Source organism: Salmo salar, chromosome ssa15 (genome assembly GCF_905237065.1).
Source record: "Salmo salar chromosome ssa15, Ssal_v3.1, whole genome shotgun sequence".
Taxonomy (NCBI): domain Eukaryota; kingdom Metazoa; phylum Chordata; class Actinopteri; order Salmoniformes; family Salmonidae; genus Salmo; species Salmo salar.
In genome coordinates this window covers 41,567,326-41,592,903 of record NC_059456.1, presented here as the reverse complement: position 1 = coordinate 41,592,903, position 25,578 = coordinate 41,567,326, and the positions used below count along the sequence as shown (strand labels likewise).

Sequence of the window (25,578 nt, the reverse complement as noted above, 5' to 3'; positions counted from 1 at the left end):
AGCGTCCCACCTCGACAACAGCCAGTGAAATTGCAGGGCGCCAAATTCAAAACAACAGAAATCTCATAATTAAAATTCCTCAAACATACAAGTATTATACACCATTTTAAATATAAACTTCTTGTTAATTCAGCCATAGTGTCTGATTTCAAAAAGGCTTTACGGCGAAAGCACACCTTGCGATTATGTTAGGTCAGCGCCTAGCCACAGAAAACCATACAGCCATTTTCCAAAGAAGGAGAGGTCACAAAAGACAGAAATAGCATTAAAATGAATCACTAACCTTTGATGATCTTCACCGGATGGCACTCCCAGGACTCCATGTTAGACAATAAATGTGTGTTTTGTTCAATAAAGTTCATCTTTATGTCCAAAAACCTCATTTGAAATTGGTGCGTTATGTTCAGAAATACATTGTCTCAAACAAACATCCGGTGAAAGTGCAGAGAGCCACATCAAATTACAGAAATACTCATCATAAACATTGATAAAAGATACAAGTGTTAAACATACAATTAAAAATAAACTTCTCCTTCTTACATCTAGACGTTCCGCTAGCGGAACACCTGCTCCAATATCCAATGATAGGCGTGGCGCGAATGAAAAATTCCTCAAAAATACAAAAACTTCAATTTTTCAAACATATGACTATTTTACAGCATTTTAAAGACAAGACTCTCCTTTATCTAACCACACTGTCCGATTTCAAAAAGGCTTTACAGTGAAAGCAAAACATTAGATTATGTCAGCAGAGTACCCAGCCAGAAATAATCAGACACCCATTTTTCAAGCTAGCATATAATGTCACAAAAAACAAAACCACAGCTAAATGCAGCACTAACCTTTGATGATCTTCATCAGATGACACGCCTAGGACATTATGTTATACAATACATGCATGTTTTGTTCAATCAAGTTCATATTTATATCAAAAAACAGCTTTTTACATTAGCATGTGACGTTCAGAACTAGCATACCCCCGCAAAACTTCCGGTGAATTTACTAAATTACTCACGATAAACGTTCACAAAAAACAACAATTATTTTAAGAATTATAGATACAGAACTCCTCTATGCACTCGCTATGTCCGATTTTAAAATAGCTTTTCGGTGAAAGCACATTTTGCAATATTCTGAGTAGATAGCCCAGCCATCACGGCTAGCTATTTTGACACCCACCAAGTTTAGCCCTGACCAAACTCCGATTTACTATTAGAAAAGTTTGATTACCTTTGGTGTTCTTCGTCAGAATGCACTCCCAGGACTGCTACTTCAATAACAAATGTTGGTTTGGTTCAAAATAATCCATAGTTATATCCAAATAGCGGCGTTTTGTTCGTGCGTTCAAGACACTATCCGAATGGTAAAGAAGGGTGACGAGCACGACGCATTTCGTGACAAAAAAATTCTAAATATTCCAATACCGTACTTCGAAGCATGTCAACCGCTGTTTAAAATAAATTTTTATGCCATTTTTCTCGTAAAAAAGCGATAATATTCCGACCAGGAAAGCGTGTTTACATACAAAGAGAGACAAAATAAAAGCATGGGATCCCCTCGTGCACGAGCCTGAGTCTCATAGTACTGTGACCGGCCACTATCCAAACGCGCTACTGTTTTTCAGCCAGAGCCTGCAAAGCCACGATTCAGCTTTTTGCCGCCTTCTGAGAGCCCATGGGAGCCGTAGGAAGTGTCACGTAACAGCAGAGATCCCCTGTTTTGGATAGAGATAATCAAGAAGGCCAAGAAATGGTCAGACAGGGTACTTCCTGTACAGAATCTTCTCAGGTTTTGGCCTGCCAAATGAGTTCTGTTATACTCACAGACACCATTCAAACAGTTTTAGAAACTTTGGAGTGTTTTCTATCCAAAGCTAATAATTATATGCATATTCTAGTTTCTGAGCAGGAGTAATAATCAGATTAAATCGGGTACGTTTTTTATCTGGCCGTGAAAATACTGCCCCCTAGGCATAACAGGTTAATGCAACCGCTGTGTCAGATTTCAAAAAAGTTTTACGGTAAAAGCACACCATGCAATTATGTTAGGTCAGCGCCTATCCACAGAAACCCATACAGCCATTTTCCAACCAGCGGTGTCCAGCGGTGTCACAAAACTCAGAAATAGCGTTATAAATATTCACTTACCTTTGATCTTCATCGGAATGCACTCCCAGGAATCCCAGTTCCACAATTGTTTTTTTGTTTTGTTCGATAAAGTCCATCATTTATGTCCAAATACCTCCTTTTTGTTTGCGCGTGTAGTCCAGTATCCAAATGCACAATGCGCAGGCACTAAGTCCAGACGAAAAGTAAAAAAAAGTTCCATTAACGTTCGTAGAAACATGTCAAACGATGTATAGAATCAATCTTTAGGATGTTTTTATCATAAATCTTCAATAATATTCCAACCAGACAATTCCTTTGTCTTTAGAAAGGAAAGGGAACGCAGCTCACGGCCGCATGCGAGACTTAGCTCATGGCATTCTGCCAGATCCCTCATTCAAACAGCTCTTATTCTCTCCCCCTTCACAGTAGAAGCCTGAAACAACGTTCTAAAGACTGTTGACATCTAATGGAAGCCTTAGGAAGTGCAAAATGACCCAACAGACACTGTATATTGGATAGGCAATCACTTGAAAAACAACAAACCTCAGATTTCCCACTTCCTGGTTGGATTTTTTCTCGGGTTTCTGCCTGCCATATGAGTTCTGTTATACTCACAGACATCATTCAAACAGTTTTAGAAACTTCAGACTGTTTTCTATCCAAATCTACTAATTATATGCATATTCTAGCTTTTGGGCCTGAGTAGCAGGCAGTTTACTCTGGGCACCTTATTCATCCAAGCTACTCAATACTGCCCCCCCAGTCCCAAAGAAGTTAAAAGAACCTAACCGACAGTGCAGTTTCAAAAAATACGAATGAGAATAAGAAATAAAAGTAATTAAAGCAGTAAAAAATAACAATATATACAGGGGGGTGCCTGTACAGAGTCAACGTGTGGGGGCACCAGTTAGTTGAGGTAGTATCAACATGTAGGTTGTGTTAATTAAAGTGACTATGCATAGATGACAACAGAGAGTGGCAGTGGTGTGGCGAGGGGAGGGAGGCAGGCAATGTGAATAGTCTGGGTAGCATTTGATTAGCTGTTCAGGAGTCTTATGGCTTGGGGGTAGAAGCTGTTTAGAAGCCTCTTGGACCGAGACTTGGCACTCCGTGTGGTAGCAGAGAGGCTTGCCGTGTAGTAGCAGAGAGTACACTCTATGACTAGGGTGGCTGGAGTCTTTGACAATTTTCAGGGCCTTTCTCTGACACCGCCTGGTTTAGAGGACCTGGATGGCAGGAAGCTTGGCCCAAGTGATGTACTGGGGCGTTCAGCTGGGCTGCCCTCTGTAGTACCTTGCGGTCGGAGGCCGAGCAGTTGCCATACCAGGCAGTGATGCAACCAGTCAGGATACTATCGATGGTGCAGCTGTAGAACCTTTTGAGGATCTGAGGACCCATGCCAAAATTTTTCTGTCTCCTGAGGGGGAATAGGTTTTGTCGTGCCCGCTTCACGACTGTCTTGTTGTGCTTGGACCATGTTAATTTGTTGATGTGGACACCAAGGAACTTGAAGCTCTCAACCTGCTCCACTGCAGCCCTGTCGATGAGAATGGGGGCGTGCTCGGATCTCTTTCGCCTGTAGTCCACAATCAGCTCCTTTGTCTTGATTACGTTGATGGAGAGGTTGTTGTCCTGGCACCACACGGCAGGTCTCTGACCTCCTCCCTATAGGCTGTCTCGTTGTTGTCGGTGATCAGGCCTACCACTGTTGTGTCATCGGCAAATTTAATGATGGTGTTGGAGTCATGCGCGGCCGTGCAGTCATGAGTGAACAGGGAGTACAGGAGGGGCTGAGCACGCACCCCTGAGGGGCCCCTGTGTTGAGGATCAGCGTGGCGGATGTATTGTTACCTACCCTTACCATCTGGGGCGGCCCGTCAGGAAGTCCAGGATCCAGTTGCAGAGGGAGGTGTTTAGTCCCAGGGTCCTTAGCCTATTGATGAGCTTTGAGGGCGCTATGGTGTTGAACGCTGAGCTGTAGTCAATGAATAGCATTCTCACATAGGTGTTCCTTTTGTCCAGGTGGGAAAGGGCAGTGTTGAGTGCAATAGAGACTGCATCATCTGTTGAGGCGGTGTGCAAATTGAAGTAGATCTAGGGTTTCTGGGATGATGGTGTTGATGTGAGCCATGACCAGCCTTTCAAAGCACATCATGGCTACAGACGTGAGTACTACAGGTCGGTAGTCATTTAGGCAGGTTACCTTAGTGTTCTTGGGCACAGGAGCTATGGTGGTCTGCTTAAAACATGTTGGAATTACAGACTCGGACAGGGAGAGGTTGAAAATGTTAGTGAAGACACTTGGTAGTTAGTCAGCGCATGCTCGCAGTACACGTCCTGGTAATCCGTCTGGTCCTGCGGCCTTGTGAATGTTGAACTGTGTAAAGGTCTTACTCACATCGGCTGCGGAGAGCGTGATCACAAAGTCTTCCGGAACAGCTGGTGCTCTCATGCATGTTTCAGTGTTATTTGCCTCGACGCGAGCATAGAAGTAGTTTAGCTCGTCCGGTAGGCTCGTGTCACTGGGCAGCTCTCGGCTGTGCTTCCCTTTGTAGTCTATAGGGGTTTGCAGGCCCTGCCACATCCGACGAGCGTCAGAGCCGGTGTAGTACGACTCGATCTTAGTCCTGTATTGACACTTTGTCTGTTTGATTGTTCGTCGGAGGGTATAGCGGGATTTCTTATAAGCTTCCAGGTTAGAGTCCTGCTCCTTGAAAGCGGCAGCTCTAGCCTTTAGCTCAGTGCGGATGCTGCCTGTAATCCATGGTTTCTGGTTGGGGTATGTACGTATGGTCACTGTGGGGACGACGTCATCGATGCACTTATTGATGAAGCCAATGACAGATGTGGTGTACTCCTCAAATGCCATTAGAGGATTCCCGGAACATATTCCAGTCTGTGCTAGAAAAACAGTCCTGTAGCTTAGCATCTGCTTCATCTGACCACTTCTTTATTGACCGAGTAACTGGTGCTTCCTGCTTTAATTTTTGCTTGTAAGCAGGAATCAGGAGGATAGAATTAGGGTCAGATTTGCCAAATGGAGGGAGAGCTTTGTATGCGTCTCTGTGTGTGGAGTAAAGGTGGTCTAGAGTTCTTTTCCCTCTGGTTGCACATGTTGATAGAAATTAGGTAAAACTGATTTAAGTTTCCCTGCATTAAAGTCCCTGGCTACTAGGAGCGGTGCCTCTGGGTGAGTATTTTCTTGTTTGCTTATGGCGGAATACAGCTCATTCAATGCTATCTTGGTGCCAGCCTCTGACTGTGGTGGTATAAAAACCGCTACAAAGAATATAGACAAACTCTCTCGTTAGGTAATGTGGTCTGCAGCTTATCATGAGAAACTCTACCTCAGGCGAGCAATGGCTCAAGACTTCCTTAGATATCGTGCACCAGCAGTTGTTTACAAAAATACATAGACCGCAGTCCCTTGTCTTACCAGACGCTGCTGTTCTATCCTGCCGGTATGTCGTATGACCAGCCAGCTGTATGCTGATATTGTCGTCGTTCAGCCACGACTCCGTGAAGCATAAGATGCTACAGTTTTAATGTCTCGTTGGTAGTTTAATCTTCCCAATAACTCGTCGATTTCATTGTCCGAAGATTGCATGCTTGCGAGCAGAATTGAGGGGAGTGGGGGTTTATTCAATCACCTCCTACTCCTCAGAAGGCAGCCCGCCCTTTTGGCCTCTCTTTCTTCGCCTCTTCTTCACGCAGATCTCTGGGGTCGGGGCCTGTTCCGTATATTCTCCGCCTCGGGCTCGTCAGAGTCGGGAAAGAAGATAAAGTATTCTGATAGTCCGTGGTGAGTAATCGCAGTCCTAATGTCTGGAAGTTATTTTCGGTCATAAGAGACGGTAGCGGCAACATTATGTACAACAATAGTAAAAAAAACAAGTTACAAACAACACAGATAAACAAACAAACAAACAAACAAACAAACAAACAAAAAATTGTTTGTGGGCACGTAAAATGTCTGCCTTCTTTTCCGGCGCCATCACGCTTGTGCATACATTCATTGGACGGTAATATTTATCATGTTTGATATTATAAATACCTCACATGCACCTCGTAATAAGACTAAGCAATTAGCCCATTAAATTAATTATCTTTAACTGACTCCATAAGATAATTAGCAATATGCAAGATAATATGGTTGCGTTAAAGTAATAGACAATGAAGAAATGTCTGAGAATTGAATTTGAAATCCAAGTGTATTTAATTTATTTGTAAAATGTATGGATTCACATGCAAGGCATAAACGTAAGTTACAAAGCATTTACATGCATTACAAGACATTCTAATCATGGTCAGAGAGAGAGAGAGAGAGAAACCAAAAGTCCATGGGGGGCAGAGAGGGAAGAAACAGAAAAGAAAGAGAGAGAGGGAAGAAACAGAAAAGAAAAAGAGGGAAGAAATAGAAAAGAAAAAGAGGGAAGAAACAGAAAAGAAAGAGAGAGAGAGAAGAAACAGGAAAGAAAGAGAGAGAGAGAAGAAAGAAAAGAAAGAGAGAGAGAAGAAAGAAAAGAAAGAGAGAGAGAAGAAAGAAAAGAAAGAGAGAGAGAAGAAAGAAAAGAAAGAGAGAGGGAAGAAAGAAAAGAAAGAGAGAGAAGAAAGAAACAGAAAAGAAAGAGAGAGAAGAAAGAAACAGAAAAGAAAAAGAGGGAAGAAACAGGAAAGAAAGAGAGAGAGAAGAAACAGAAAAGAGAGAGAGAGAAGAAAGAAAAGAAAGAGAGAGAGAAGAAAGAAAAAGAGAGAGAGAAGAAAGAAAAGAAAGAGAGAGAGAAGAAAGAAAAGAAAGAGAGAGAGAAGAAAGAAAAGAAAGAGAGAGAGAAGAAAGAAAAGAAAGAGAGAGGGAAGAAAGAAAAGAAAGAGAGAGAAGAAAGAAACAGAAAAGAAAGAGAGGGAAGAAACAGAAAAGAAAGAGAGGGAAGAAACAGAAAAGAGAGAGAAGAAACAGAAAAGAAAGAGAGAGAAGAAACAGGAAAGAGAGAGAAGAAACAGGAAAGAGAGAGAAGAAACAGGAAAGAGAGAGAAGAAACAGGAAAGAAAGAGAGAGAAGAAACAGAAAAGAAAGAGAGAGCGAGAACAAACAGAACAGAAGAGAGAGAAGAAACAGAATAGAAAGAAAGGGAGAAGAAGCAGAAAAAGAGAGAAAGAAAGGAACAGGAAAAAAAGAGAGAGAAGAATGTGTGAGAAAAAAAAGACTCACCGCAAAAGGGCAGAAACAAATAAGAGAAAGAACAATGAATCTTCGACCCTTTTATAACCATCTGAGTTGTTTGGATTCAAAACCTTGTTGACCACTAGTATTACTTTAAAGTTAACCTCCAATCAGATATCAGACTTACATGATGTCACCTCTGCTTCTCAGTGGTGTGACATTGGCGGTTGGCAAGACCAACACAGAGAATGTTGATTTCCTAAGGCGACTCATAGCAAATTCTTGCATACAGTTGATAAGAAGAGTCACTTCTGGGGCTGGGCTGCCCTACACGCACACATGTTCAAACACACACACGCTTACACACACATGTTCACACACACCCTGCCAATGGGAGAAGCCATCCATCCATAGGGTGAGCGAGCATATCCATCCAGGCAGGGTCCATTCCTCTCTGATGGAGAGAGGAATATTTTCTGATGTGATGATTTATTCATCGTGCCAGTATGAATAATGTATGTTGTACGTTGGCATGAAGCATACTGTGGTACGAACAGAGGAAGGAGTGTCGTGCCAAGGCCCCTCTCAGGGATGAATGACCAGATTAGTTCCATCATGTTGTGGGGGATTATGATGACAGGGATCATTATTGATTTGGCTGACTATATTAGATAGCTAAATCAGGATTAGGATTAACATCATTAGGATATTTGGCCAACAGAGGATAGTTGGTAACAGAGACTGAGCTGTCAATGCTCTCTCTCTCTCTCTGTCTGTCTGTCTGTCTGTCTGTCTGTCTGTCTGTCTGTCTGTCTGTCTGTCTGTCTGTCTGTCTGTCTGTCTGTCTGTCTGTCTGTCTGTCTGTCTGTCTGTCTGTCTGTCTGTCTGTCTGTCTGTCTGTCTGTCTGTCTGTCTGTCTGTCTGTCTGTCTGTCTGTCGTTGTGTGTGAACATAACTAAAGGCCCCCATATCACCACCAGACCTCAGTTTACATCCCCAGGGCCCAAGCCACTCTGAGGGGTACTACAATCGGCTCATTTCTAGGCATAACCCTGAATCAATTTTCGGCTTTGAACTTGACCTCAGGGCTCTGCAGAAGGGCGGTCACACCGGTTGGCCTATCTTCCAACACGTTTAACAGAGCTTCTCACAAGGAAGCTTTCCTTCAGGTCTAGACCCCTACCCAGTGTTGTTTTTGGGTTAACCATTAGATAACAACCTGAAGGGTGTGATAGTCTTCTAGTGGTCCCAAGCCATCTTGTGATCAGCTTTATGTGTTTGGGGGTCAATTAGTTCTTAAATTAAAACCAATTTAGTATTAATGTAGCTGCACGTCGCTGCTAGGAATGGGAACCTATAGACTTTGAAATGTTGGGCTAGGCCTAAGTAATGCAGGAGATTAATTTACAAGCCTTTAAATCCCTCTGTTGCGAAAAACCCAGTCCGATTTAGGTCAGAGCCTTAATGTTTGTTTCACTTGAGACCACTCTGAGCATGGCAATCATTATGTTACGACTACACCATTGGAATAAGAAACATGTTAGTTTCCACCGTCATAGCCTGAATGGAAACTAACGCAGTTAGAGTAGGATGATGTAGTAGGATGATGATCACACTGAAGTTTAGGATTTGGGGAGGGTAAGCTAATCTAAGATCTGTGTTTAAGGGACTACATGGTTGAGCATGTATTTTCCCTGTTTTCCCTCTGGTCAGAGATTCCATCAAACATCCTGTTAGAATGGACACACACAACCAGCAGGCATTTATAAGCAGCACTGTAATGTATACAGTCACCTCCAAAATGATTGGCACCCTTGATAAAGATTAGGGGGGAAAAGACTGTATAAATGAATAAATCACATACTGAGCTATATTGTATTATATAAAAAAAAGGATGTTCTATTATTTTATACTAATAGAATTACTCAGGGAGATTTATATTTTTTTCTCTCAAAAAGATGTGTCAAAATGATTGGTACTCCTTAAGATTCTTATAAATAAAATAAAACAGATATACAATCTGTGTTAACATTCTACTTTTTTTAAGTCATTCTCAAGGCTCTGACCATGTAAAATCCATTTGTAATCCATCACCGTGGGGGAAGGTAAAGAACTCTCAAACGAAAAGAGACAATTGTTTGTTGACCTTCATAAATCAAGCAATAGGTACAAAACAATAATTTAAAAACCGAAATATACCACTTTCCACTATAGAGAGCAATAGTAATGGGGTCTTTTTCTAGCCACTAATGGAGGCTAACTCCGCCATGGCTTATTGGGCAAAGCCTATGGGGAAATGAATTGGGTTTTTGGGATAAACGCAGAAAATAAGGGATCTTATATGTTTTGTTCTATGAGATAATCTTCTTCAGATAATGTCACTTTTTGTGAATTTTGAAGCATTTGTGTAATCAAAAAAAGTTAAAAGCTAACGATGTGGTAACATGTATAACAACAACAAAAATACACTGCATGCCTTTGACGTCACCAACACTACGCACAACTTCACAGCTAAACCAAAATATATATATACAAGATATGGCTAGATATCTATGTAACACAACTCTGTGATATTGACAGCCAGAAACTGGCTTAGTTGTTCTACCAGTAAGTTAGTAAGTTATAACGTTGGCTTTCCCAAATTGTTTAATTGTAAATGGGGATGGAGGGCGATGCCATGCTAGCTAGCTTACTTACATGTCCTTAATCAACAATGCAGTTTTAAGAAAAAATACCCCTCCCAAAAAAATGTAAGTAACAAATAGCAAGGCTATATACAGGGGTACCGGTACAGAGCCAATGTGCAGGGGCACCGGTTAGTCGAGGTAAGTGAGGTAATATGTACATGTAGGTAGAGTTATTAAAGTGACTATGCATAGATAATAGACGGAGAGTAGCAGCAGCGTAAAGGGGGCGGATGGGAGGGGGGGCAATGCAAATTGCCATTTGATCATGAATAAGATCATGAATTAGAATCTAGCATCCTATTTACAGGAGCAACGGTAACTACTTCTAAACTTCCAAAGATCCTATAAACCATGCATGAATGATAGTATAACAAGCTACATGTTGAAATGGTGGTGTCTTTTGTTGGGCGAATCAGATGTCAACGTAGCCTACATGAACCCAAACTTACTATGAATTTACCTTCACATACAGCTTGAGTCTACCATCTAGATGCCTACCTCCATGTACCCTGCTTCGCTTGATTCAACCAGTCTGTGCCCAGTGGGACCTCTATGCCAATAGGCTCTTCGGAAGGGTTGCTAGAAAAAAAGCCTTTTTCACAGTAACACCTGAGGCTTGCTAAACAGCACTGACACTTGGATTGGAACCAGGTGCTATGGTCGTATATGTGACGAAAATGAAAGTCTTTGGCTATGCACACCAGCGGTGCGTTTGACAAATACATATGCATAAAATAACTTCATACCTTCTGGTGGTGAATATTTCATGTCATGGGGCTGTTTTGCTTTGACTGGTCCTGGGGCCAACAGCATCATGAACTCTACCAAGTACCAGGACATTTTAGTCAAAAACCTGGTTGTCTCTGCCAGAACGCTGAAACTTGGCCCCAAATGGATCTTCCAGCAAGACAAAGCCCCTAAGCACACATCAAAATCCACAAAGAAATGGTTAATTGACCACAAAATCACCAATTTGCAATGGCCATATCAGGGAAATTCCATCGTTATGGATGTGACATTTGCACACAAAATAAGAAACAAAATGTCTCACAGAATTTACTTATCAAGCATAAATGGAAATGTTAAGGTGTTTATTTGTACAGTGGTGGAAAAAAGTACCCAATTGTCAAAGTAAAGATTTCTTAACAGAAAATTACTCAAGTAAAAGTAAAAGTCACCCAATAAAATACTACTTGAGTAAAAGTCTAAAAGTATTTGGTTTTAAATATACAAAAGTATCAAAAGTAAAAGTATAAATTATTTCAAATTGCTTGTATTAAGCAAACCAGACGGCACAATTTTTATTTTATTTTTTATTTTCGGATAGCCAGGAACACACTCCAACATAATTTACAAACAAAGCATTTGTGTTTAGTATGTCTGCCAGATCAGAGGCAGTAGGGATGACCAGAGATGTTCTGTTTATAAGTGCGTGAATGGAATCATTTCCCTGTCCCGCTAAGCATTCAAAATTGTATGAGTTCTTTTGGGTGTCAGGAAAAATGTATAGAGTACAAAAAGTACATTATTTTCTTTAGGAATGTAGTAAAGTAAAAGTTGTCAAAAAATATAAATGGTAAAGTACAGATACCCCAAACTACTTAAGAAGTACTTTAAAGTAATGGTACACCACTGTATTTGTAGAACCCTATTCGTAAGAAGTGGAGGGTGCTCAACCAACATGAGTCAAGGTGCAACTTAGGTAGAAACATTGACCACAGTATCACTGGCAAGATGTACACAAATCCTGTTGGTTGTTTCTCCACAAGAACTGCATTTCAACAGCATCGGAGTCAGTCTTTATCTGTTACCAGTCCCACAAACTGCCTGTGTGTATGTATGTATGTATGTATGTATGTATGTGTATGTGTGTATATATGTGTGTGTATGTATATATATATATATAAAACCCTAGACTCAGGGATTGATACACCCATTTCCTTTCCATGTTTATTTGAGCTAACTTGAAATAAGCTTGGGCTGTATACTGGGGTATTTGGAACAAGCCACGAGATTGTTTTTCAATACCGTCAATAACATTCAAACGATTTATTTTTAAGTATTTTTTTTATACATTTGAATATTTGTAGTTACTTTTAAGTAATTACCTGCAGTCAAATTGTGAAATACGTTAGGAGATAAAGTCACATAATTTTTCATTATAAAACGTAACGGTAGTCCCCAGTCATGTGGTATTTGTTTGGTTTGCTAATTTAGTAGCTAGTTAGCTATCTAGCTAAGTGGTTAGCTTATTCCAAAATCAAGTTTAGCTTGGTAACAGCAGAGAATCCCCTCCTGGCTCAAGAGCCTTGTTGTCTAATATTTGATTTGTCCGTGCAGCAAACTGGGAGTAGTATTTTGGACTTGCTTTGTAGTTTAGGTCAGAGACTATAAAATGTTTGCAGTACGCTCGTTAGCATTTAGTTAACATGGTCGAAGCACACCAAGACAGTCGAAGAGGGCACGACAAAACCCTGCACATTGACTCTGTACCGGTACCCCGGTATATAGCCTCGCTATTGTTATTTTACTGCTGCTCTTTAATTATTTCTTACTTTTATTTCTTATTTTTTTAAGGTATTTTTCTTAACTGCATTGTTGGTTAAGGGCTTGTTGGTAAGCATTTCACTGTAAGGTGTAAATCTGTTGTATTCGGCGCTTGTGACAAATACCATTTTATTTATATCTTGACGTCTTTCCTATGAAGGGTTAAACTATTCTTCATTTTCATTATGTGAAAGGGTTAAAAAAAATAACTTTAATTGAATTATAACCTGCCAGTGGCACAGGGTTCGCACTTTCGACTAAATTTCTTGTCAGATCGTAAATCACCTCAGGCTTGACAGCTGCAGTTCACAAGCGCGCAAATGTCACACCGCAGGGCAGACCAAACAGATACAGACAAATATTTTCACTGGGGGGCACCTGTACTTACTCAGGGAAGTAAACAAACTCAGCATGACTGGTGAAAGTGTCTTATGGATTTTTAAGACCTTAATTATGTTTATGATTTTAAGACCTTTATTATGCCATGTGATGTGATCACATGCTATGCTCCAGTCAGCAGAACAACGCATTATTGCAGTTCATAAGCGAACGTGAGATCACCCAAAATAGATCACACAGATAGATTGCCTGCTAGCTTGTTTGCTAACATAAACACACTTCAAAAGTGGTAGGAAGGGCATGAATGTTTTTCCATGATCGCGTTATGCAGTGATGCTTTCTATTGAGTCCATGATCCTGTTATGAAGCGCCAATAACGGTCACATCTGTTACGCTTAGAACGAGTACTGACAAAGAGAGAAAGGAAAACAATTATGCATCACCTAAGCTCTTTATGAAAGATAGCTTTGCACAGAAAGTTTTCATACAATCATACTCGAAACGCATCTACAATAACAACTTTTCTTCAAATGTTAAGGACGTGACACTGCCTGTCCAAATTAGCATTCTATTTAGATTGTAGAATTCTATTCTAGCACTCAATGGACTAAAATTAGTTTGATATTGTTTCATTAACCTTCCGACTTGGTCAGGGGGACAGATGTTAGTACCAAAACTAAATCTATGAGCCATTGCCAATAGCTGTGAAATCTGGTTGACTGAAAAGCCTTATTTTGAGACTTTGTATCCTACTCTGTAGTAACAATAACATTACATTTGGTAAATATACTGCTCAAAAAAATAAAGGGAACACATAAACAACACAATGTAACTCCAAGTCAATCACACTTCTGTGAAATCAAACTGTCCACTTAGGAAGCAACACTGATTGACAATAAATTTCACATGCTGTTGTGCAAATGGAATAGACAACAGGTGGAAATTATAGGCAATTAGCAAGACACCCCCAATAAAGGAGTGGTTCTGCAGGTGTTAACCACAGACCACTTCTCAGTTCCTATGCTTCCTGGCTGATGTTTTGGTCACTTTTGAATGCTGGCGGTGCTTTCACTCTAGTGGTAGCATGAGACGGAGTCAACAACCCACACAAGTGGCTCAGGTAGTGCAGCTCATCCAGGATGACACATCAATGCGAGCTGTGGCAAGAAGGTTTGCTGTGTCTGTCAGCGTAGTGTCCAGAGCATGGAGGCGCTACCAGGAGTCAGGCCAGTACATCAGGAGACGTGGAGGAGGCCGTAGGAGGGAAACAACACAGCAGCAGGACCGCTACCTCCGCCTTTGTGCAAGGAGGAGCACTGCCAGAGCCCTGCAAAATGACCTCCAGCAGGCCACAAATGTGCATGTGTCTGCTCAAACGGTCAGAAACAGACTCCATGAGGGTGGTATGAGGGCCCGACGTCAAATTCGCCACTGGCGCCCTGTGCTCTTCACAGATGAAAGAAGGTTCACACTGAGCACGTGACAGACGTGACAGAGTCTGGAGACGCCGTGGAGAACATTCTGCTGCCTGCAACATCCTCCAGCATGACTGGTTTGGCGGTGGGTCAGTCATGGTGTGGGGTGGCATTTCTTCCGCACAGCCCTCCATGTGCTCGCCAGAGTTAGCCTGACTGCCATTAGGTACCGAGATGAGATCCTCAGACCCCTTGTGAGACCATATGCTGGTGCGGTTGGCCCTGGGTTCCTCCTAATGCAAGACAATGCTAGACCTCATGTGGCTGGAGTGTGTCAGCAGTTCCTGCAAGAGGAAGCATTGATGGCCCGCCCGTTCCCCAGACCTGAAACCAATTGAGCACATCTGGGACATCATGTCTCGCTCCATCCATCAACGCCACGTTGCACCACAGACTGTCCAGGAGTTGGCGGATGCTTTAGTTCAGGTCTGGGAGGAGATCCCTCAGGAGACCATCCGCCACCTCATCAGGAGCATGCCCAGGTGTTGTAGGGAGGTCATACAGGCACGTGGAGGCCACACACACTACTGAGCCTCATTTTGACTTGTTTTAAGGACATTACATCAAAGTTGGATCAGCCTGTAGTGTGGTTTTCCACTTTAATTTTGAGTGTGACTCCAAATCCAGACCTCCATGGGTTGATAAATTGTATTTCCATTGATTTATTTTTGTGTGATTTTGTTGTCAGCACATTCAACTATGTAAAGATAAAAGTATTTAATAAGATTATTTCATTCATTCAGATCTAGGATGTGTTATTTTAGTGTTCCCTTTATTTTTTTGAGCAGTGTATAAAGGTCAAATGTAGTCTGTACTTCATAATACACACATTCAAGGTAAATATGAAAGTAGTTTAATTTGGAAATAAGTAATTTCGTTTTTTTCATGCTCAGGTTGACCTTATTATGGAATTGCTCCTTATTCTCCTCAGTCTGTGCATTGAAAACCTGTGGTTTGAATTGAGGAAGTCAGGCCATAAGTGCAGACGAAGGATATCAAGGATCTGGAAGGATTCTGTATAGAGGAATGGTCTAAGATCCCTCCCAATGTGTTCTCCAATTTCTTAAAACATTTTAGATAAAGTCTGTGTCGTTTTCCTTTCAAGGGGAGGGTGCACAAACTATTGAAAATAGGGGTGCCAGTAGAAAAAAAGTATTACTTGTTAAACAAAATATCTTTCTCTGAGAAATTTGTATTAGTATAAAATAATATATATATATATATATATATATATATATATATATATATATATATATATATATATATATATATATATATATTGCTACCTAACATGTCACTCAAACATCTGCTTATTCCTGGCCCTGATTCCCATCATCACAAACAGGCTTGGTGACTCAGAATTTGGGTGTAAATTAGAATATTCCTTCCAACCCTGATTTCCTATCTGGGATAGGGTAGTACCGCAGGCCCAACGGAGGGAGGGCTGGTGTTGGCAGGGAGACGCAGCGGAGTAGAAGTGTGAGAGTAAACAGCGGCGGTTGCTTGCCTGCACCAGAATTAGCACAATGGCTCTCAGAAGGTGCCATTTTCCCTCTTTCAGCCTCAGTGAAATGAAGGGAAATATTAGGGTCTGTGTGTGTGTGTTTTCCTCCTCCTCCTATGTAAGGCTCAAGGAGTTATTGAACGAGATCCCCTGTTTTTTTTCTGCTCCCAGCATGAGGAAAGAGCCTAGCTAGGGTAGAGGATGTGGCACAGGTGACATAAAGCCTACTTAGAGCTGACATAGGCATGACATGAGGATGTCAGGGGCCCAGTGGCCTCTCCAATGTATCACTCAGGAAGAGGGCCTTCTCTTCTGTTTTTGTTTTGCAAGCTCAGGCGGGGTAGGGGAGGGGGTTGGGCGTGTGAGAAAGCAGCGAATGGCTGAGCTCCCTGCCCCTTGACCTTGTGCAAGAGGGCCTCTTGCAAAGCCCAGCTTCCCTTTCCTCTACGCTTGCTACACAGAGAAACAGGAACACACACTGCTCTGCTCACCCCTCCTCCTCTCCCCCTCTCCCTAGGCCTGCACTCCCATCTTCTGTGTCTCTCTCACAACTCTCCCCTCTTTCACCTCTTGCCCCCTCTCTGTCCCTCTCTCCCCTTCTTTGTCCCTCCACTTCCCCTTTCACCCCTCTCCTATCTGATCCTAAGATGGACAAGGACAGACCCTGGCCTCTCCGAAGACACCATACAGATGTAGGGGGGGTGGGGAGTTGGGCGTGTGAGAAAGCAGCCAATGGCTGAGCTCCCTGCCCCTTGACCTTGTGCAAGAGGGCCTCTTGCAAAGCCCAGCTTCCCTTTCCCCTACGCTTGCTACACAGAGAGAAACAGGAACACACACTGCTCTGCTCGCCCCTCCTCCTCTCCCCCTCTCCCTAGGCCTGCACTCCCCTCTTCTGTGTCTCTCTCACATCTCTCTCTTGCAACTCTCTTGCAACTCTCCCCTCTTTCACCTCTTTCCACCACTCTCCCCTTCTCTGTCCCTCCACTTCCCCTTTCACCCCTCTCCTATCTGATCCTAAGGTAGACAAGGACAGACCCTGGCCTCTCCGAAGACACCATACAGATGTAGGATCTTAATTTGAGCCAGTTTGCTACAGCAGGAAAATAGTCCTGCATCATCAGGAAATGTGAATTATTATGTGGATTATAATAAATGGGCATTTTTGTAGGGGTTAATACATTTTTCGTGAGGGAAAATCAAGTCTGAAATTTCCAAGTGGAAATAGCATCCTCATGCTCGTCATAGACTTTGGCTGTGTTATCTACTGGCAACCCGTAAGCATGGCAGGCTCTAGTGCCTTCTTGCCGTGGGCTAAAAACGAAAGAAAAAAATCATACCTGCTTGCTCTATTAGTGTAGTACCTTGTCTGTTCTCATTTTTGTTTTGGCATGCTCTCTGTGAAGTAGGCTACGAGAGTTTTGTAAGTTCCTTGGCTCAGTGCTAGCTGGATTTTTCTTGCTATAGCTTGTGTATTTCCCTCACTGTCTCTCCCTTGGCCTGGTGAAGCCCCCGCCTTCCCCCCGCATTGGTAGCTAACTCATCGGATGGGCCCCAGCCATCTATCTGTAAGTGTCAGCTCTTGTTTAGCTTTTTTTTATTATTCTTTATTTTTTTACCCATTTTTCTCCCCAATTTCATGGTATCCAATTGGTAGTTACAGTCCTGTCCCATCTCTGCAACTCCCGTATGGACTCGGGAGAGGCGAAGGTCGAGAGCCGTGCATCCCCTGAAACACAACCCAGCCAAGCCGCACTGCTTCTTGACACAACGCCCGCTTAACCTGGAAGCAAGCCGCACCAATGTGTCGGTGGAAGCATTGCGCCCGGCCCGCCACAGGAGTCACTAGTGCGAGATGGGACAGGAACATCCCTGCCGGCCAAACCCTCCCCTAACCCGGATGACACTGGGCCAATTGTGCACCGCCCCATGGGTCTCCCAGTCGCAGCCGGCTGCGACAGAGCCTGGACTCAAACCAGGTTCTCTAGTGTGGTGGCTAAAAACAGACCTCCATCTTCTGCTAGCTTGCTACCCATGGCTCGGCTAGCTGTCTGAATCGCCGTGACCCCAACCAACCTCACTACTCACTGGACCCTTATGATCACTCGGCTAAGCATGCCTCTCCTTAATGTCAATATGCCTTGTCCATTGCTGTTCTGGTTAGTGTTTATTGTCTTATTTCACTGTAGAGCCTCTAGCCCTGCTCATTATACCTTATCCAACCCTTCAGTTCCACCACCCACACATGCGATGACATCACCTGGTTTCAATGATGTTTCTCGAGACAATATCTCTTTCATCATCACTCAATGCCTAGGTTTACCTCCACTGTATTCACATCCTACCATACCTTTGTCTGTACACTATACCTTGAATCTATTTTATCGCCCCCAGAAACCTGCTCCTTTTACTCTCTGTTCCGGACGTCCTAGACATCCAATTCTCGTGGCTTTTAGCCGTACCCTTATCCTACTCCTCCTCTGTTCCTCTGGCGATGTAGAGGTGAATCCAGGCCCTGCAGTGCCTAGCTCCACTCCTATTCCCCAGGCGCTCTCTCTTGATGACTTCTGTAATCGTAAAAGCCTTGGTTTCATGCATGTTAACATTAGAAGCCTCCTCCCTAAGTTTGTTTTATTCACTGCTTTAGCACACTCTGATGTCTTAGCCGTGTCTGAATCCTGGCTTAGGAAGACCACCAATAACTCTGAAATCTCCATCCCTAACTACAACATTTTCAGACAAGATAGAACGGCCAAAGGGGGCGGTGTTGCAATCTACTGCAGAGATAGCCTGCAGAGTTCTGTCCTACTATCCAGGTCTGCACCCAAACCATTTGAACTTCTACTTGTAAAAATACACCTCTCTAAAAACAAGTCTCTCACCGTTGCCGCCTGCTATAGACCACCCTCTGCCCCAGCTGTGCTCTGGATACCATATGTGAACTGATTGCCCCCCATCTATCTTCAGAGCTTGTGCTGCTAGGCGACCTAAACTGTGACATACTTAACACCCCGGCCATCCTACAATCTAAGCTTGATGTCCTCAATCTCACACAAATTATCAATGAACCTACCAGGTACAACCCCAATGCCGTAAACACAGGCACCCTCATAGATATCATCCTAACCAACTTGCCCTCTAAATACACCTCTGCTGTTTCCAACAAAGATCTCAGTGATCACTGCCTGATTGCCTGCATCCGAAATGGGTCAGCGGTCAAATGACCTCCACTCATCACTATCAAACGCTCCCTGTAACACTTCAGCGAGCAGGCCTTTCTAATCGACCTGGCCCGGGTATCCTGGAAGGATATCGACCTCATCACGTCAGTAAAGGATGCCTGGTTATTTTTTTTTAAATGCCTTCCTCACCATCTTAAATAACCATGCCCCATTCAAGAAATGTAGAACTAGGAACAGATACAGTGAGGGAAAAAAGTATTTGATCCCTTGCTGATTTTGTACATTTGCTACAAGAAACGTCTGACCTCTGTGATTGCCAACAAGGGTTTTGCCACCAAGTACTAAGTCATGTTTTGCAGAGGGGTCAAATACTTATTTCCCTTATTAAAATGTAAATCAATTCATAAAATTTTTGACATGCGTTTTTCTGGATTTTTGTTGTTGTTTTTCTGTCTCTCACTGTTCAAATAAACCTACCATTAAAATTATAGACTGATCATTTCTTTGTCAGTGGGGAACGTACAAAATCAGTAGGGGATCAAATACTTTTTCCCCTCACTGTATAGCCCTTGGTTCTCTCCAGACCTGACTGCCCTTAACCAACACAAAAACATCCTGTGGCGTTCTGCATTAGCATTGAACAGCCCCCGTGAAATGCAACTTTTTAGGGAAGTTAGAAACCAATATACACAGGCAGTTAGAAAAGCCAAGGCTAGCTTTTTCAAGCAGGAATTTGCTTCCTGCATCACAAACTCAAAAAGGTTCTGGGACATTGTAAAATCCATGGAGAATAAGAGCACCTCCTCCCAGCTGCCCACTGCACTGAGGCCACCCCTACCCCCACAAATCAGCCGGGCTAGACAATCTGGACCCTTTCTTTCTAAAATGATCTGCCGAAATTGTTGCAACCCCTATTACTAGCCTGTTCAACCTCTCTTTCGTGTCATCTGAGATTCCCAAAGATTGGAAAGCAGCTGCGGTCATCCCCTTCTTCAAAGGGCGGGACACTCTTGACCCAAACTGCTACAGACCTATATCTATCCTACCCTGTCTTTCTAAGGTCTTCGAAAGCCAAGTTAACAAACAGATCACCGACCATTTCGAATCCCACCGTACCTTCTCCGCTATGCAATCTGGTTTCAGAGCTAGTCATAGGTGAACCTCAGCCACGCTCAAGGTCTTAAACGATATCTTAACCGCCATCGATAAGAAACAGTACTGTGCAGCCGTATTCATTGACCTGGCCAAGGCTTTCGACTCTGTCAATCGCCACATCCTCATCGGCAGACTCAACAGCCTTGGTTTCTCGAATGATTGCCTCGACTGGTTCACCAACTACTTCTCCGACAGAATTCAGTGTGTCAAATCTGAGGGCCTGTTGTCCGGCCTCTGGCAGTCTCTATGGGGGTGCCGCAGGGTTCAATTCTTGGGCCGACTCTCTTCTCTGTATATATCAATGATGTCAGTCTTGCTGCTGGTGAGTCTCTGATCCACCTCTACGCAGACGACACCATTCTGTGTACTTCTGGCCCTTCTTTGGACACTGTGTTAACAACCCTCCAGATGAGCTTCAATGCCATACAACTCTCCTTCCGTGGCCCACAACTGCCCTTAAATACAAGTAAAACTAAATGCATGCTCTTCAACCGATCGCTGCCTGCACCTGCCCGCCCGTCCAGCATCACAACTCTGGACGGTTCTGACTTAGAATATGTGGACAACTACAAATACCTAGGTTGAGGTAAGGAGAGACTGTAAACTCTCCTTCCAGACTCACATAAAACATCTCCAATCCAAAGTTAAATCTAGAATTGGCTTCCTATTTCGCAACAAAGCATCCTTCACTCATGCTGCCAAACATACCCTCGTAAAACTGACCATCTTACCGATCCTCGACTTTGGTGATGTCATTTACAAAATAGCCTCCAATACCCTACTCAACAAATTGGATGCAGTCTATCATAGTGCCATCCGTTTTGTCACCAAAGCCCCATATACTACCCACCACTGCGACCTGTACGCTCTCGTTGGCTGGCCCTCGCTTCATACTTGTCGCCAAATCCACTGGCTCCAGGTCATCTACAAGACCCTGCTAGGTAATGTCCCGCCTTATCTCTGCTCGCTGGTCACCATAGCTGCACCCACCCGTAGCACGTGTTCCAGCAGGTATATCTCACTTGTCACCCCCAAAGCCAATTCCTCCTTTGGCCGCCTCTCCTTCCAGTTCTCTGCTGCCAATGACTGGAACGAACTACAAAAATCTCTGAAACTGGAAACACTTATCTCCCTCACTAGCTTTAAGCACCAGCTGTCAGAGCAGCTCACAGATCACTGCACCTGTACATAGCCCATCTATAGATAGCCCAAACAACTCCCTCTTCCCCTGCTGTATTTATTTATTTATTTGTTTTGCTCCTTTGCACCCCAGTATTTCTACTTTGCACACTCATCTACTGTCAAATCTACCATTCCAGTGTTTTAATTGCTATATTGTATTTACTTCGCCACCATGGCCTATTTATTGCCTTTACCTCCCTTATCTCACCTCATTTGCTCACATTGTATATAGGCTTATTTTTGTACTGTATTATTGACTGTATGTTTGTTTTACTCCATGTGTAACTCTGTGTTGTTATATGTGTCGAACTGCTTTGCTTTATCTTGGCCAGGTCGCAGTTGTAAATGAGAACTTGTTCTCAACTTGCCTACCTGGTTAAATAAAGGTTAAATAAAATAAATAAATAGTGGCACAGCTAGCACTGCGATGCAGTGCCTTAGACCACTGCGCCACTCTGGAGGCCTTCGCTTTGCTTTTCATCTGCGGTTATGTTTTAGTTGTTTTGTTAGTTGTGTTCTAGCTGGTTTCCAGTTGTTGGGCTTTGGCTTGGTGGTTGGCTAGGCTAATAGCTAGTTGGCTAAATAGCTAACGTTAACTGGCTGGCTGAGATAACTGCATATAGGTAACATTTATTAATAACATTATATGACTTATGCTGTGCTAGCGTAATGTTAGCAGACTGGTAGGGCTAAAGTTAGCGGGCCAGTTGGCTAGCAACCTTGCAAGTTGATATGTAACAATACATTCATCAAGTATTTGCTTGTAAGTTGAAACCAGTAGACATGAGTGCAAACAATTTGGATTCATTTGAAGTTATACATTTTAATTTATTTCTGTTGGAGTTTAGATTATAGGGAATAGGCTGGCATGCCCATATTACATCACACCCCGGGAAAAACATTTTCCGACATGACTTGCGGAATTCTGATCGGTTTTATGTAATAACAAAAAAATTGGGACTTTGAATTGGTACTTTTGGAGTGTATACTAATGCAAATCTATATGTTACATGTGGTTACATTTATGCTACTTAACCCTTTAAACCTCAAATACATTATAAGTAAAATAATTCCTAAATGCAAGAAAGTCCTGCAACAGGGTGATCAAATTAAGATCTTACATCTGTATGTGTTACTTAGCTATGTATTTTAGGGAAGAAAATCACATCCTCAACAGGAGAAAAATACACACGTCTCGAAGCCAGACCAATTCCAAACAAATGGAATTGCCTTGTAAATATACATTTCAGTATGCATTTGCAAACTTAATATGTGCAGTTGTTGAACATCTTATTATTATTATAACCCTGCTCTGGTTTAAACAGTGGTACAGTAGCTATCTAGTGATACAGCAGTGTCCCAACAGGCAGGCCCGCTGCAGGATATTAATGTCCCAGGCCGTAAAGTCCTCACCCAGCCCTGGTTGTTTTGTCAATAACCTAATCACGGCTTTGTGTTTTTGGTTTCATTTCTTGGCCTCCTGGAATACCGAGTGTAATTCACAGTGATGTGCTCACTCGCCACCCTTATTTTAAGACCTGGCCACCAGCCAGACCGTGCTTGATAAATATACACTCTTCAGTTTTTTTTTTCTCCCAGGAGAAGAGAGACCAGTCGGGGATAAAGGGAAAGTACCTCTGTTTCTCTCTTCCTCTTTTCCTCTCCTTCTCCTTCCTCTCTTTATAGTATCTCTTTATCCTCTCATCTCTTCCCTGGCCTCTCTTCCAGCTCTTGGTTGTTTGCTTACTTGGTGGGGACAGGTCAGTATAGTGAGCTCTGTGTGCTGACATCCCTCCCATCGTGACCTTCTGTGTGACTAGTTCAGGGGTCAAAGACCAGGCCAAGACTGCTACCATGGCAATGAGCCCAGGGAGTGAGGAGAGGAGGAGTCAGGCCTACAGTATAGTAATGTCCTGTGATGGATAGTCTGGCATATCTATCTATCTCTCTCTCTCTCTCTCTCGCTCTCTCGCTCTCTCTCTCTCTCTGTCTCTCTGTCTCTGTCTCTGTCTGTCTGATCCAGCTCAGTACTGTATTCTACCCTGCTGGCCTCAGACACCAATCATCATCTCTCAGATCACTGTCTCTCTCTATGTCCCCGCCAGAACCTCATCAGCTCATTGATCAGGAAGAGAAACAACATTTATCACTGGACAATCCACAGATCCACTATTCCTCTCTCTCCTCCTCCATGGTTCCCTCCCTCCCACTCTCCTCATCACTCTCTTACAACCTTGACTGAAACTGTAAGATCAATACACCAGGTCCAAGAAGAGATTTGGGTCATTGTTGAATAGCTTTTTAAGAGTTTTTGACATTGGATATGCATCTACAGTACATGGTTTAATTATAAGTACTCCTCAAAGCAGTGTTCGTTGGTGTCCATGCCAGAATAAACAGGCTGTTTCACTCAAACTTCCAGTTGTTGGCTTCTGCTGCTGTACAGTAACAGTACAGTAGATTTACAATATGCTGTAGTCAAGGGCTGCGTTGATTCCCCCTAACCCTTTGATCGGGGCTGATGTCATCAGAACACAATTCAGCAGAAGTCCACAATGTTCATTATTCTGTATGAAATACAGTCATTATGAGGGGAATAACTTATGTAACAAGCTATTTAAGAGTTATTACTTAGAATTGCTATGTAATTGCATAATGCCTGTATAATGTTTGATGTCAGTAAAATAAAGAAGACTAAACGTGCGTGCTAGCGATGGCTGATCACCCCAAGTTCAGTCCCCCTTTTTTTGGAACTGTTCCTAAGATCTCTGTGTTTGTCCCCTGCAGAGAAAGCGTCTCTAATATCACCAGAGGACAAGGTGCAGAGGAGCGACATTTCGTCCAGTAGTCAGGGCATGGTGGAGAAAGAGGCTCTGGGGCCGCTGCTGCTCGAGGTGAGTGAAACAATAAAGCTTGGTGGAATTTGAATTTCAGTGACAGACACAGGAAGTATCCACTTATCCATTGATTGGATCATTTAGTCATGCTGCTTTCTAAGCACAGGTACTCTTTCATTAAAATATAATCATATTTTTGGTTGCTCATTAGTAAATGAATGCATAGTAATTACAGTGCATCTGCTCACAGTAAATTTACATAAAGTTTGTTGTGGATATTTTTGGGGTAAAAATGCAATTTTCGGGGACAACTGCAATTTTGTTCTAATCTCTCTGTCTTCAGTATTTTCTCTGTTTTGTCCAGAGTGATTCAGTGACTCTGTATGGTTCCCAGGCCCAGTGTCATTATGCTTTCCACGTTAGTTCCTGGCACACTTTCCCCCTGGCTGAGGCTGGGGCTGTGAGAGAGAGAGAAAGGCTGAAGTCCCCCTGCTCTCTTTGTGTGTTCCCCTTCCTCCGGAGGTGTCTGTTTCACTCCTCTTTTGTCCCTCCCTCTGTTTCGGGCCAGGCCCTGGACGGCTTCTTCTTTGTGGTCAACCGTGAGGGCCGGATCGTGTTTGTGTCAGAGAATGTGACGGGTTACCTAGGTTACGCCCAGGAAGAGCTGATGACCTCCAGCGTGTACAGCATCCTCCACGTGGGAGACCACAATGAGTTCATCCGCAACTTGCTGCCCAAGAGCCTCGGTGAGGATGACAGGAGGGGAGGGGACGTGACGAGAGGATGGTGAAGGAAGGAGAGGAGGGCGAGAGAGAGGGGGAGGAATCAGACAGAGGAATAGAGAGAAGTAGAAAGGAAGAGAAGAGGAAGTCGAGCAGTGTGACAAGGACAAGAGAAAGGAGATGAGGAAGGAAAGGAGATGAAGAAGAACATGATAGAGGGAAGACGGGTAAGAGAGAAAGACAAAGAGGATGGAGAGGAGGTAAGAGAGGAATCTCTACTATAGGCATGGTATCATGCAGTATGAAGCAGCCAGATCACGTGACAGCTATAAGAGCATAGTAACCAGGAGACATGAAAGGGTCTGTGTCCCGTGAAGCCCCTAGTAATTCCTCTCTATATAGGCCAGGCCAGACAGGATGGGTTGTAAGCAGAGATGAACAGGTCAACTAGCTACTATCTACCTGCCTGTCTTCAGCTTAAACTCTCACTACATAGTGACCACATTTACATGCACACCAATATCCCGTTATTATTAAGTATTCTGTTTTTGAGTTGACGCATATAAACGTCATATCCCGTTTACAATAACCCTAAAAAGCTTGTATCCCAGTTAAGAGAAACCCAGATAAGATGCCTGGGACGTGCTGATCTAAGACGGGATACTGTGGGGTGTAAAAATCG

General features: G+C 43.1%; 1 protein-coding gene across 3 annotated transcripts in view; it reads left to right on the top strand.

Moving 5' to 3' along the window:
• The window catches only part of ncoa1 (nuclear receptor coactivator 1), a 105,365-nt gene that overhangs the window by 63,784 nt on the left and 16,003 nt on the right, over positions 1 to 25,578 (top strand). For all 3 annotated transcript variants that reach the window (XM_014144565.2, XM_014144566.2, XM_014144567.2), the window contains 2 exons: positions 24,125 to 24,231; positions 24,743 to 24,920. In XM_014144565.2, coding sequence (XP_014000040.1) covers positions 24,125 to 24,231; positions 24,743 to 24,920 — 285 coding nt within the window. The remainder of the gene's footprint in view (positions 1 to 24,124; positions 24,232 to 24,742; positions 24,921 to 25,578) is intronic.